The sequence below is a fragment of the Thunnus thynnus genome, chromosome 20 (genome assembly GCF_963924715.1).
Source record: "Thunnus thynnus chromosome 20, fThuThy2.1, whole genome shotgun sequence".
NCBI lineage: Eukaryota > Metazoa > Chordata > Actinopteri > Scombriformes > Scombridae > Thunnus > Thunnus thynnus.
The window spans coordinates 24558700-24573627 of NC_089536.1; the positions used below are offsets into that span (position 1 = coordinate 24558700).

The following is a 14928-nucleotide window of genomic DNA, read 5'->3' on the forward strand; positions in this document are numbered from 1 at the left end:
GTATTTTTACTTTGTTGCATCACTACTCTTATTTAAGTAAATAATCTGAATATTTCTTCCACCACTGACCAATATAACACATAATACTCAGAACAAAACCCCCAAGTAATTAAACATGAAGACATACACATAAAAAATCTTTATTAACCAACACAGTATATTATGTTTCTTAAGTGTCACATAGGCAGGAGAGGAGAGGCTGAGAGTCTGCTTGAAGGTGTGTTCATCAGTGAAATCACCTGATATCAGTCAAAGCTGCCAAAGTCCTCCAGGATGCATGTGATGTCTTTTCACCAAACCAAATCCTGCTCGATCCTGACAAAGAATTACTTACTAGTCCAGTCCAGTTCAGTCCAGTCACTTTCAGACCATGTCCACCAGTTTAAACTTCCCCTCCTGTTTGACTGGCATCACGTTGATGAAGGTCTTGTAGAGCACAGCTCCTTTTGGCAGCTTGGTGATGACCTGGGTGGCCTCTGGGCTGCGTGGTGCTGGGACGTAGACCTCCTTGGTGAACCTGACGTAACCATCCTCCAGAGCGAATAGCGTCTTATTGGTTCCAATCCCCACCTGCAGGACAGGGAGGGAGGAGAGGAGAAGTGTACATTTAAGTCTCAAATCACATCAGATCAACATTTTAAATCAGAGAGTCCAAGTCAATGTGTACATACATGAGCTCCTGGGTGATACCTCATCAGCCTCTGTGTTGCAAGGATGTTACCAGCATGGACAAAGTTTCCTTGTAAAAAAATGAAAAGAGACGTTAGATCACTTAAATTCAATGCTATGATGTATCTAGATTTAATATTCCCATTGACAGATCAGTTAGAAGGCCTTTTCCACAACAGGAACTTAACAACCCATAACTTAAGGTGCACTTATTGTTCTACTGCTGCTCAGGAGGAATTAGTCCAAACTAGTTAAGAGAACTAGAACTAGTCAAGTCCAAATATTCATTATCAAATGTATTGAAGCATTAATAATCAATGAAAACATTGCCACAAGTCTTCAGTGATGTTATAATAATCATTTTAGAGCTACAACGATTAGTTGATTAATCGATCAACAGAATATTAATCGCTGCCTATTTTAATTACTTGTTTTAGTCAAGTGAAAATGCCAAACATTTGGTGGTACCAGCTTTCCAAATGTGAGCATTTGAAACTTTTCTTTGTCATTCATGATAGTAAACTCAATATCTTTTGGTTTTGGACTGATGATTGGAAAACAAAAGACATTTAAAAACGTCATCTTTTTCCCATTTACTGTGGGAAATTATATTGCAGCCCTACAACTGTTTACATGAGTCTACTCTTATCTTATGCTGTACATCAGAAACCACTGTAGTTTGAAAATGAAAACATTACATATATCTGAGCAATACAAAGCTGTTACTTGGATTAAATGATCTTAAATAAACAGTTGAGGAAGAATAGTTACAGCACCTATGAGGACTGAATCAAAATCACTTTTAGAATTACCATCCTGTTTCTTGAAGCCATATCTCCGGCCAGCACTCTTTCCTCCTAAGTTCTTACTGCTGCCACCTGCCTTCTTAGATGCAAACCTCACAGAGTCCAGGAGAGACGACTGACCAGGTACCAACAGCCCTGAAACCAGAAACACAGAGAAATTCATGCAAACTCATATAACCATGCAGTTCCGGCTCATATGTACTGTAGCTAATGACAGCACACCAAACTCCATTCAAATCTGACCGATTTAGAAAGGTCTTACTTATTTGATGGAAACTCCCAATTAAACACATTGAATTATTAAGACTTTTATTATGTCATAGTGTATTTTTCCAACGAAATACATGGGAGGTAGCATCGGGTACAGTGAAATGGGCTTGTATTGTCATAAATTAAAGTACAGCTTGGTGTGTCACATGTTAAAGAAACGTCAGAAATTTACTACAAACGTCTAAACTGGTTTACTGCATGTTTATAAGCATGCTTTTATTACATTAAGGGATAACTTGTAAAGCACAAATGATTCTTGTGTTTTTCTTTTACAGCTGCATCAGTATCTTTGACATTCAGTTAACTAACTACACATCGACCAGCTAGTACAGCCAGCTACGTTAGCATGTAAAACACCTCTTGTTTCAAACGTGTGTTTACAGTAAGCACAGAACTGCTGGGAATTAATTCAACGTTTTCATAAGCAATTAATAAACTCGTGAATAATTTGTAAAATACTCATTTAGATACTTGATACCTGCTCTGGGCTTGAGCATCAAGGACGCCAGCGTTGCCATCTTCAACGATGTGTCCCCTAGTATCTGCGTCACATCCGGATATCTGCTGCATTCAGGTTTTCCAAAAAAAAGCTGGTAGACCGTAATAACACACTGAACCCACTGAACACACTATTCATCATAGCGCCTTAATTGACAGCCAAATGGCATAAAAAGTAACATTCATGTCACCTCAGTAATAAAAAAATACCCGACTGTGAAATTTAAAAAATAAAAATGAATTGGGATTTATAGGCCTGTCTGGATCAAATATTAGCCTGAAAACCTACATTGTGTTTATGACTTATAAAATGTTATGTTGCAATACACAAATACATTTAATTGCTGTTAATGGTTAATATTACCTTAAGGTTCATTTCAATAAAATAAGCTCAATCATGTCACTTACGCAGTGCTTTGTGTGTGTGTGTATGTGTTAAATGTGGACAACGCAAGTACAGAGGAAAAGTCGCTCGTCCAGTAAACCTGAATGCAACACTACCTTACAACCCGGGGAAATCAAATGAGTTTTCTTCCCAACAGAAAGACGAGAGTTTACATTGTCTTCGTCGATCTAAGTAAATGATCCCTAGCTAGTGCAAGTAGCTAGTATTTACCTACATATCTAGCTTTTTAATTACCTGTATGCGAGATTTCGAAGAAAGTGAGTACGCAAACCACAGTAGTAAAACGCTTCCAGCTAACGAATGTCTGCTAATTTCCATTAAGGTTAGTGGTTTGAATCATGTCTGTAGTCGCTGAGAGAACATTGACCTCTCATTGCTTTGCCAAACTCAATTTAAAAAGTGATTTATTTTTCTGTTCAGTTCAGTTTGTCAAAGCTAGAGTACGTTATATTCACTAATTTACAAAGTACCAACCAATTCTGCTACTAACACAAGCGACTTCTGTAATTTGTCTCCACATCTTCTAACAGCGGTGGGAGGCAACCAGCAGTGTGCACCGATTATAAAACTGCAATTATATTGAAATACATTCTGCATGGTGGATTATCTGTATGCCGAACTGATCAGAATACCTATACCTGTTGAGAGGCTTTATGTCATGGGCTGGTTGGTGTGTGTTTACTCGCTAATAAACAAAAAATCCAAATTTGACAGATTGGTGAATGAGGCTTGATGCAGTTTCTGTTAGCAGAAGGAAAGGCACTTTTGGAGCCAGGAACTGGCTGTATGAGCCAGGAACATACATTTAACAAATAATTTTACAGGTCCCTTAATTGTATACTAAATTTTACTATATACTGTACTATATTATATACTACATTTTCAGTGTAATGCAGGTATTTTCAGGTATTTAATGGTTAAGTTTTAGGATATTTTACAGAAAGGGTGGAGCAGTTTGGTACAAGTTATAAGAAAAATGGAAACAAAAGTTAAGTAGTTTGGGTTGTAGTTTCATATGTAGTTTTTTCCAAAATTTTTTCAACAATTTCCTAAAAGTAGCTGATGTGTATCTGTTCATTCTTAGGACATTTTCTTGAAAGGGTTACGTCATTTGGTAGTATTTGGGAAATGTGCTCATTAGAGAGTTTTTAATAAAGAATCTAATGTGCCAGTACTAATACAAATTAAGTATTTTCTGTCAGTTAAATTGTTAGGAGTCTAATTTATTAATTTTTTTTTGCTAATTAAGAACTAGGAACCAAAATATAATGACAACGTAACATTTTGCCATTTTTTCATATTTTTTTATAAAATTAAATGACCTGTAAAATAAAGTGTTACCTATAATTCTTGCCTCATATCTCATGTACAGTAACTTCAGTTTGGACATGAAAGAACATGGGCAGCTACAGTGACTTCAGCAGTGACCTCGAAGAGGAGTTGCCTGTGTTTGACTTCCTCCAGCCCGGTCGACACCTCAGCCAAGCCTCCCAGAGCCACGGGGAGAAAGCAGACTTGGTTGACCTGGATGACTCTGATGCAGAAGAAGGAGCCACCTCTGTGCCAGCCTTTGTGAAGGGCAATGTGGGTACAGATGATGTAATGATGATCACTAGTGATTCTGATGACGACGCACCGTATGTCCCTCTGGCACAGAGACTCAAACAGAGACGAGACAATTTGATTAGTGCCTCCTCCACTATTACTAATGGAAAAGATGCTGAGCAGTGTTTACCATCCAATCTAGCCAGCTCACAACTCTCTCACCAGGATGGCTTTCCAGAATCAGAGCCCCCGCTTCCGCTCAGCTCCCGTCAGGTGAGAACAGGGAGCCAGAGAGCTTCGGATGGCCCAGACGAGGCGGCTTCCCTTCAGTGGTGGCTCCTTCCAAAGCCGCTTTCTGGCACAGAGAGCACAGACATCTCTTCTGCCAATAGGAAACCTGCCAAGCGTACGGCGGAGGAGATCCAGGGCTCCAGGGAGGAGGCTCTGAGGAGGAAGCAAGCCAGGGAAAGACAGCGGCAGGACAAGGAGGTGCTTAGGCAGGAACAAGAGAGACAGAAAGCAGAGAAGAAAGCTCTGGCAGAAGCTGCCAAGGCCCTGAGGCCAGAGGAGTGTATCAAGCACATGGTGGTGGTTGTGGACCCAGGTAAGGAGCAGGGAGAAAACAATAAATATTGGTACATAAATGGGGAAAAAAATCCCTAAGGACTCAGTCATGTCTCGTTGCTATCTATACATTTATTATAGATTATATTAGACTGTAAAGAAAGCCCTGCATTTCCCCTTATGCATTGAATGCATTATAGAAGTTTATTGTGGACATTATTTAGGTAAGTGTGTTTGTGTCTGCAGCTCTGTTACAGCTGGAAGGAGGTGGGACTCTGCTGGCGTCAGTGCAGGCTCTGGGTTGTAGCTGCGCCATAGAGAAACAACCCCTCCCACGCAGTGTCAGCTGGATGAGGAAGACTCCCTGTGCACAGGTGATAACACACACACACACACACACACACACACAGAATTTTCCCATTGCCTTGTTTTGTTTAAAGGTGATGCATGAATATATACTTGTCAAATTTCTTGTGACACTTGCTGTAATTGCCATAAACAAATGAGACTACAGCAGAGATGAGTTGTATTCTGTGTCATAGAAAGGAATGCTTTTAAATAGCTTCGACTCTGAAGTACTCTTATAGTAAAGCTGCATTTGGATGGGATAAACATTACAGGGTGATGTGGGGAATGAAATATTGCACTGTGCTCCTCTGGATTTCAACCGTGGGGAAATGACAGGATATGGTGTGTAGTGGACATTCAGCAGGATAAAGCAAACAGCCTCTACAGGTGGGCGAGGATGTCATTATCTCTGACCTCCATCTTTAATAAACACCCATACATCTGGGTAGAAATCACTGAAAAGAGATGCTTCACATTTGTAAGTTTTCTTCAGTTTCATTAAGTATCTGAAAAAACAGTAGGTGATTTTGGCTGTAATTATTACTGGGGTGACGGTGAAAAATGACCAAACTGGATTAAACTCACTGACCAGCACGTGATGTTTAAATCAACCTCCCATAGAGACATAAATCCAGCCTGAACGGGTCTCACCACCACTTTTTTAACTGAAAAATAAAGCAACGAGTGATGTCTTCATGCTCTCCCGTCTGTATCTCAGCCAGATGATGGAGCGTGTGTACCAGAGGCGCATGTTGTGATGCAGATGACAGCTGATGACTTCATCGCTCTGATCCACAGCTACACTCAGGTTGGTGTGTGCGTTGGCTGCTGCTGCCGCCGCTGCTGCTGCTGCGTGTCAACAGAGTGTCTGAACCCGCTGCTTCAAAATGAGACCAGATGAAAGTTTAATGATGGCGGTGGGGAAATGGGGTCATTGTTGTAACAATAAAGTTGAGGTGAGAGCTGAGCAGCTTTAGGCGTATGAAAAGTAACACAGCAGAAAATGACATCATAAAATAGTAATAGAAGCAAGTAGAAGGATGTTCATTAAAAAATATGAGCCACAACAAAAATGAGTGTGAGAATAAATAGAAAGAATTCAAGTCTGGTTATTAAATGGCAACAAACAAATGGCCACAATATGCATCACATACCACCTTCAAACAACTACATCATATCTCATATACACAACAGTTACTGCTGGTGAAGGTCGCTCAGAGGGCAGTAGATAGGGTTAACCTAAGGACTTTTAGGGTGTTGCAATCAGGAAAAAGATGGCTCCTACTAAAGACTTCAATCTATTGTAACCCAGGAGGAGAGACATGGCATGTCAGACTGTGGTCCCACTCTGACGTCCTGGGTGCAGGCACAGCAGAGGCGTCACCCTGATAAGATCCTCAGCCTGGTGGTCATCGACCTGGAGAAATACTTCAGGTAGGGAAGGACAGCAGCATCTACTAGGATCTGAATGTGGAGCTGGAAACATATGAGACAAGAGAAAAGATAAATAGGAGTCCACTCTCTTAAAAACTTCTGCTCAGTGGCTGACAGTAGAAGATTGATTGTGTGGAGAAGGCTGATGTGTGAATGTGTACAAGAGTGTGAAGTATAGCACTTGATGAAATGTTAAAAAACAACAAGGAATGCCACTCAGATATCCTGTTAGCTAACCTAAACACATCTGCTGCTGGCCAGCATTTAGAAACACGTTGCCATGATCACTGTCAGCAGAGTCTGCCAGAACACAGCTGCTCAACAGTGTGAAAAATATGTGTGAACAGCAGCCTTTACTATGTAGGATTTAGTGGCATCTAGCGGAACGGACTCAGCAGAAATGGACTATAATATTCATAAGTATGTTTTAATTAGTGATGGGAATTATTAAAATTTTATACCAATTCCATTATCGATTCTACTTATCGGTCTGATCCTGTTATTGATTCCTGATTAATTTTCTTTGTGGAAAAAAAGTAGGCCTACACAGGGTTTCAGTGTCAACACAACTGTTTTATTATCTCCATTGTTTATCAGTGACCTACCATGCTGATGAATATATGAAACATAACTGGTAGATAAGATAAATAGTCTGAAACCAAAAGTTATCGGCATAAACTAATGAATTCATTAATTTGAAAGCATCGTACAGTTTCCTGTCTGTATGAGAATAAGAAAATGAGTGGGAGTGCTCCACTTTGTTAACGTCATGTCTCCAGCAGTGGAGAGCAGCCTCTCTGCTGCACTGTTAACTCCAGGGAAAGCCATCGCTGCCCAAGACACTGAGCAGGTGCAGGGTTTTTGAGGTCAAACAGACTGAGCATGGAGTTATTCTCTTCTTCTTTACTGTTCTCTTTTCTTTTTCTCACCTCAGAGTTGGTTTAAGTTGTTTAATGCTGCAGTGTTTGTTGGTTCTCCTACACACTTGGAAGGGGAGGTGTATTCATTTGGTTGCAATCTGCAACCTCACCACTAGATGGCACTAAATCATACACTCTGGTTCTTTAATACACAAAGATTCTGAACTTTTTGTCCCCAGGTCCCAGAAGTCTCAAAGCCAGAAGAAGTTTCGAGAGGCCGTGGCCGGTGGGAAGCAAGTGAAGAAGAGGAGGAAGAATGGTGGAGTGGAGGCGCTGCCTGAGGTGTCGCGAGTTGAAGTAGAGGAGGTGGGTCAGGTGGTGGGTAGAGGTAGTAGAAAGTACATCAGCATTTTTCATAATTTAGGGAAGAACAGAGAAATTCTGAGCCGTCAGCCATGGTAATGAATGACTGGAAAGATGCAGGCCTTGTGACAAATGGCAATTCAAAATAAATCAGGAAATCAATAAGATTGTACGTTAGTGAGCTACACAGCTTTATCAAGTCACTCATGAGGATATTCACGACTATCCCGATAATGGAAATTCACCGTGATTAAATTATCTTAATATAAGATAAAACCTTATATCCTCCCATCCCTACCCAAGAATCGCTTAAAACATCATTTGTGCTCCAAAATAAATTAGACCTCTAAGTTAAGTTTAAGTTTTCTAATTAATGGACAAATGGCAAACATTAGCAAACATCTAACATAACATTTAGATTAATGCCTTTGTATGTTTTCAGGGATAAATTAAAGGTCTTTTAAGAGATTATTTTTTCATAGTGTCTCATCTTTCTGTCCTCTAATATCCCATCAGGCTGTGGTGCATCTCCAGCTGCATACTGGCATCGCAGTTCGCTTCTTGTCCACCTGGAAGGATTTCTCGGATCACATCACCATGACGACCAAAGCGGTTGCAGAGGCTCCTTTCAAGTAAGTGAACCCATTGTACCTCTACAACTCTGCCGAACGCTTTCCCTCCCAGATAAAAGAATAATATTCCATACCCTTCTGTGTTCTCAGGCGAGAGAGGGAGAAGACGGGCTTCTCTTTCTACCTTGAGAGTGAGTGGGCGGGGGGGCAGCGGGTGGATAAAGCTGGGAAAGGGCTGCTGCAGGTGTGGAAGAGACAGATCCAACAGTTCAACAGAGTCAGTCCAGACATGGCCTCAGCCATCCTGGCAGTTTATCCCTCCCCACAGCTCCTCAAGAAGGTATACTCACTGCTCACACACTAATCAGTGTTACCATCTCTGCTCCTTTTTACTGCAGGCTATTGCTGCCGCCATGACCAAACAATATTTGCTTGCTTGCTTTTTTTTGCTATAACAAAAAAAAAAAAAGAATGAGTTCCTTTTCACATTATAAAAAGATAGTTTTCCTTTTATAGACATATTTTTCTCTCCACATTCAGTTTGAACAAAAAATGTGACAGACAGATATGTAATTGATTTGTGACAACTGTGTCCTTGAAGAGGGGTCTTTACCTTGTAGCTCTACCTGAGACTTCTTTTACCTATTAAAGGTTTTTTGGAGGGAGTTTTTCCTTATCTAAACCCAGGGTCTAAGGATAAAGAGTGTCCTATGTTGTAAAGATTGTACATTTATCTTGTTACTTGCATTGTGATATAAATAAGTGATATATTGTTATACAGTATATTGGGCACAGTCAGAACACACCGCGAGGCAGGTTCATATTGTCTGTTTTAAAGTCAACATTAAAAATCAGACACATTGTGTTTGCTCCCTGGCAAGCTTCACTTTTGTAGACAAGCCTTGAGATATTTTGCTTTATATTATTTGTCTTTGACCTCCCTTTAATGCTGTATTTCTGCTTTCCTTTCCTTTTTACATTTCCTGCTTTTTCTGTTATGTTCTTTTTTCTTTTTTTTAGTTTAACTGTAAAAAGCATCATCACTGAGTTTTAAAATCAGCTTCTATGCGAGTGAAGATCCTACAACTTATAGATACAAATGTATACATTTATGTATAGATTTACAACATATAAATGTTTTGCCATGTACCTATGTGAATCAGCATTTCACTTAACTACAGCAAGCAAACAAGGAAATTACTCATCTATGAAAGCCAAAAGATAAAGATCACATCTGGTTCTAAACATGTACACCTGTATTCTCAAAGACACATCCTCAAATATATTGGCATGCAATATCTTTTTCTTTCTTCACAATGAATATTTCTCTGTCTGTCTGCAGGCTTACAGTCTTTGCAAGACTGACAGAGAGAAGATCTCCCTGCTGTCGGACCTTCTGATTCGCAGAGGAGAGGGCGTCACCTCCACGACTCGACGGGTGGGTCCGGAGCTCTCCAAACGCCTCTTCCTCATAATGAACTCCTGCGATGCTGAGCAGACTCTGGACTCCACTGTCTGACCTTTTTTTCCAGAGAACTTGACCTGACAGTTTGTAATCTTGTTCCCCACAGCTCTCTACTGTGGCGGTTTCTGTTCACAACAGTACATTTGGCACTAAGTTGTTGCAATACCTTTTTTAAATGTATATAAATATTTTATAAAAATCTTATGTTTTATAAAAATGTATCAGCTTTGAAGAGGATTGTCATTAAGTAATCATTTTTATGAAACATCAGATACTATTAAGGGAAATTCAATTTTTTTAAATCAGATTCAGGAATTTGCAACTCTGGCAAACCCCCCCCCAAAAAACAAACAAACATAAATTGGGCCAAGCAGAGTGAGCTTCTTGAACTTTTCCAAATAAAGTTCAATTTTACATAAATCATTTGAATCACTTGTTTGAGTCTGACTGAAAAGTACATGTAGAAGTAAACCCTCTGTAGATTAGCTATTGTAGCTAACAGCATAAGGGTCTACTTCTGAGGCAACTTTCAAGCTAACTGGGCTAGCTGTCTATTTATTTTCAATAACTGTGAACATTTATTACATTATCATTTCATATACAACATAATTATTCTTCAACAAAGTAAACAGGTATTAAAAAATGAGATATAAACAAAAATGCCCTGAACAGCTTTGATTTCTTAGAAGGGGTGGTTATCGCTGATGCTAACTGCAAGGTGAGCTGACAGTTTGGTCAAGCTAGCCTCGGTCTTCCAGTTGAATTTGGGGAGATGAGACAGTTTCCGGCTCGGCAATGTTACTTAAAGTTTTCTTTAATCTCCATAGAAGACAGCTTAAACAAACCCTGTGTCATTTGCTACTAGCTCTCCAGCATTCCTTCGTGCTAAATCGACAGCGCAGTCTACACTGTTAGCTGCACTAGCTAGTCCAAGGGGATCATTTTTTATACTTTGAATTGGACTTAAAACAAGTTTTTGAAATAATTTATGTACTGTTTGTAAAGCTTTAAGAGGTCGACCCTGCTCACTCTAATGTATATAATTTTTTTGCTGGAGTTTGCATTTCCCAAATCTTTATAACTGAAGTGGTGTGTGCAAAGATAACATGATCCATAATCAAAATGGACACAATTACAAAAATAAGACCCAGGTTGAAAAATACTGGGATATTCCTTTAAGTAATCATTCTTTTAAAGTTGGAAACTATGTTCTTGGTATACTTAATAATTAAAGTTCCTTCACTCAAAAATATGTTTTCCTTCTTGTTCCTTCAGTTTGATGTTCTCTTCACTGTGCAGAATGATGTTTGTACAGAGTTTTTCACATTCATCTGCTGAAAGTGAAAACACATTATTGTTCAAAGCAGAGTATTTTTGTACGTCTCAATACATGTCCGGAGTGGATCTTTAAAGTTTAAGTTTTGCAATATGTTTAATTTCTATCCTTTACATTTTTAGTATGTAGGCAAGAATGGTCAACTCCAGTAAAGGTACTGTGTTCTGTTTGGAACATCATCTCTGCTGCTCACCTCTAATCTGGTTTAATTAAGCGTTAAGTGCAGTGTAACACCTCACCTCTCATGTGTTTTAATTGCCGTCCAATTGAATTGCACGTGGCCAGCCTCTGAGCTTTCTGTGTCATTGCCCTCTCCAGCGTCTTCATCTCTTGTGTGTGTCGAGCCTTGTTATGCCTGGCCCTGTTTGTGTTTTCATGGTGTGCAGTGGTGAAATGCCGCCACGAATCTGCTCCACTTCGCTTTGCAATGCCCACGGCTCATTTCCGCTGCATTAGCGAAATGGAACCCGACCAAGAAGTGATGAGTGCCTGGAACAGAGGAAAAGAGGGAGAAGGAGACGGATGGGTAACGAGCTGTTAAATGAGCTTAAGAGATGAGCAACATGCCTCACCCCTGGTCCTGCATGCAGAGAGACATCCAGAGGTACATCAGTACATATCGACAGAGAAGGTTCATAGGCAGGAAAGAACTGAAGAAAGTAGGAAAATGGTTAGAACGTACTGTTTCAGACTTACTCATACTGAAAAATACAAAATATACAGTGTAGTTTTTTCACATTACAAACCTACATAGATGCTCAAGGTCATAGTGGATATGAGCCATTTGGAGCAGTTTCTCACAGTTTCTTCTTTTATACAGTACTGGACACCTGACATAAAGGTGAAAAGTAAACCTGGTCATTTCAAGTAATAAAAGAGAAAGCAAACTTATTTTGTGTGGGAATCTTCTGGAATCCAACTTAAAGGGTGAGTTCACCAAATACAAAAAAGATTATTAATCTTTATTTGTAGAGAAAATTTTAAGAATCGATTATCAAAGTGCTTCACACAAGGCAACAAATTAAAAAGGGGAGTGAATATTGGCTTTATATCTTGTTGTATGTCATTCGAGAACCTTGGGACCCTGGCTGCAAACACTTTGTCCCCCGTAGTTTTAAGCTGGAGCAGACAGCATATGAGGCTGGATACAGGCTCAGTACATTCACCTCCATTGTACTGTGGTAGAAGTCAGAAATCTCAGAGACAGATATCTCAGAACCCGAGCAGATAAAAGCAAAAGTATCTGCATGACTAGATATTACCAGAGGTAAGAGAGAAAATATGTTTTGGTTTTTTTTGTCATTTCGGTTGAACTGACCCTTTAAGGCCCCCCACGCTCTCCACACCTGACTCTAAGATCCACTGAGGATAGTGTACTATAACATCATCTGTGGATGGCAACTGAGTGTGATCTATAATTGGTTCTGGCATCATTGCCCCAAAGCTATTGTTACATTACATGATTCAGTAGCTTTTAGTCCATGTAGTCATGCAGGAGGAAGCGGTGCTCTTTCCTCAGATAACCTGAGTTCAGGTCACAGAACTTGGCAATTACAGTGAAAGATACACGGTCTAGCTCTACCGCAGGACAGGCCTCCACTTCCCATCCTTCTCTTGTTTGCTTTGAGGTGAGGGTAAACTTGAAGGGATACAGTCAGTGGGAGAACAGCAAGAACAGAAAAGGGGTTGTACAGGGCGAAAAAAGTAAGAAATGTGTGTAAATATCCTATCCATAGCAAAGTTATTTCCCCCTGGCCCCGCTCTGCTTGACCTAAACTCAAAAGTAATAGGGTTTCATCTTTGCAATGGAGAAATATGGAGAGCAATGCTTCAGAGCTTCGCTTCAACATCTGTTTATCCAAGACAGGCAGATATCCACTTGAAGATTCTGTTTGATGCACATTAAAACATGTAAACGTGGCATTTATGTATGGCATACTTGCTGCACTAAGAGGATAAAAATGGTCATTTGAACTTTACACAGGGCAAAAGATGCTGTCCACTGAAAACATAGGCTGCATAATGAATTTTTGATGCACTTTTAGCAAACAGAATACAAAATTACATGATTGAATGTAATACACCGTCTACACTTAGACCTGATGCGCACATGCAGGATTCCAGGGCAGGGTCGGATAAACTCACTAGGGGGCCCCGAGGGAAAAATATAGCCTGGACCCCTGATGAGCCCACTCCCCTTGTTTCCTTGTATCTCCCACCCTGAGAAATCTGTTTTTACTTAAGGGTCCAGATGGCAATCTTACAACGTCGGACTAATTAACGTTTCCATAAAACTTCCAACACAGCAAAAATCTGAACTGAGCGCCGTCAAAGTAACGTAAGTGCTACAGCAGCACAAGGTTAAATACACAGATTGAGAGATCAAATGTACGTCTCATTTGCCTTATTAAGATAAATGTTTTCCTTTGTTACTTAATTATTATCTTGTATACATAGAAAAATATAAAATTAATTAAATAAACCAGGAAACACTTGGAACAAGCCAATTTTAACTTTTCTTCAGAGATCAGTCTATCAAACCACAGTAATCATCGATGAGCACTCCCTCTCCATTTTTTCAAATTTCATTCACGACAACTGTTTGGATGAATAAATAAATAGACTTATCCAACATGTGAGCAAATGAGTCAAATCAAGTGGTTATCCTCCAAAGTTATAACTTTTTCAGTACAATTTTCCCTCTTTTCGTTATTATCTGTCCACTGCAGCTCTATAGAGAAAACAAAGAGGGAATTCTGTATTAAAAAGATAACCACTTGGTTTGAAAAATTTGGATGAACTTTTGAATACATTTTTGCTAAAAACGTGGACTGTGGATTTTGTGCTCCGTTACTTATACTGAAAGTGTGTAAGGAAGGGATCTTTTAATAGTCAGTATGAACAGGAGGAATGATTACAGCAGGAAAAATCTCATTCAGTGTTCACATTGGCACCTGACTAATGTTTTAAGACAGACCTGAAAAATAAAAAATGTAAAATAATACAAATTTTAAAAAATCCATCACTCCATGCAGCCTAGACAACTGACAACACTCTTCTTTGCTCTGATATTTTTAACTTATTGCTGTTCCCCAGTGTCTTGCATACTAACCGCCAAATATTGCGCAAGTATTGTGGTTCTTTCTGTAAATGTTGTAAGGTACAATTATGTAAACGGCTCCTCCTGTATGTCTGAAAGACAAAAAGATGTAGCTTGAACGGATAGATGGGACCAGTGATGTTATGTATGCCTTGTCTGTCAAGAGGCTTAAGGTGATATTTATATATAAGACTTCATCTGAACTGCACCGCTCCGGGTCATTATTTCTACGGCAGCTAGATGGCATCTGTCACTCAAACATAACTATATGTAATTTCTGGATGACTGACATCACAACCTATTGTGTCGTTTTTCTCGGGAGGACAGTCTTAGTCATTAGTATGTAGTTTGTGGTAACTTAAACAGATAAAACATAAATTTGTTTAGGAATATGCACAAGAAATCAACCAGGTTTTTAAATCAGGGCCCTTCTACAGGATGTGACCTAAAGATTAAGCAATGACTCCTATAATTTCACTTGATGTTGTGCTTAAGTGGTCCACACAGTATTAAAAAAACAATTTACAATTAATTACATTACCACCAACTGATTTCCACATGGTAAACCTGAAGCCTTTGGCCCCCTGAGGCTTCAGGGGCCTCGGGGCAAAAGGCTTGTTTTGCAGTGGAAACCCCTGAAGATGTTCCATTAGCAGAACATGTAATGCCTAATTATCTGTTACTGTACTCTG

The 14928-nt window shown here is 39.6% G+C and overlaps 2 protein-coding genes across 7 annotated transcripts; one reads left to right on the forward strand and one right to left on the reverse strand.

Moving 5' to 3' along the window:
* Nucleotides 1-124: 124 nt before the first annotated feature.
* On the reverse strand, nucleotides 125-2329 carry mrpl27 (mitochondrial ribosomal protein L27). Its single transcript, XM_067576004.1, has 4 exons — nucleotides 2224-2329; nucleotides 1482-1610; nucleotides 672-739; nucleotides 125-570 (listed from the first exon to the last, which is right to left on the reverse strand). The coding sequence occupies exons 1-4, from the start codon at nucleotides 2261-2263 to the stop codon at nucleotides 364-366; spliced, it is 444 nt and encodes a 147-aa protein (XP_067432105.1). The 5' UTR covers nucleotides 2264-2329; the 3' UTR covers nucleotides 125-363.
* Nucleotides 2330-2671: 342 nt separating this feature from the next.
* On the forward strand, nucleotides 2672-11052 carry eme1 (essential meiotic structure-specific endonuclease 1). Of its 6 annotated transcripts, none has more exons than XM_067575998.1 (10): nucleotides 2673-2971; nucleotides 3180-3319; nucleotides 4022-4798; nucleotides 5005-5132; nucleotides 5825-5914; nucleotides 6419-6540; nucleotides 7640-7766; nucleotides 8280-8395; nucleotides 8486-8675; nucleotides 9678-11052. In XM_067575998.1, the coding sequence occupies exons 3-10, from the start codon at nucleotides 4048-4050 to the stop codon at nucleotides 9852-9854; spliced, it is 1701 nt and encodes a 566-aa protein (XP_067432099.1). In that variant the 5' UTR covers nucleotides 2673-2971; nucleotides 3180-3319; nucleotides 4022-4047; the 3' UTR covers nucleotides 9855-11052. The 6 variants fall into 6 exon arrangements, with proteins under 6 accessions (XP_067432103.1, XP_067432099.1, XP_067432101.1 ...); XM_067576000.1 differs by having other exon boundaries at nucleotides 2673-2906; XM_067576001.1 differs by having other exon boundaries at nucleotides 2673-2820.
* The last annotated feature ends 3876 nt before the right edge of the window (nucleotides 11053-14928 follow it).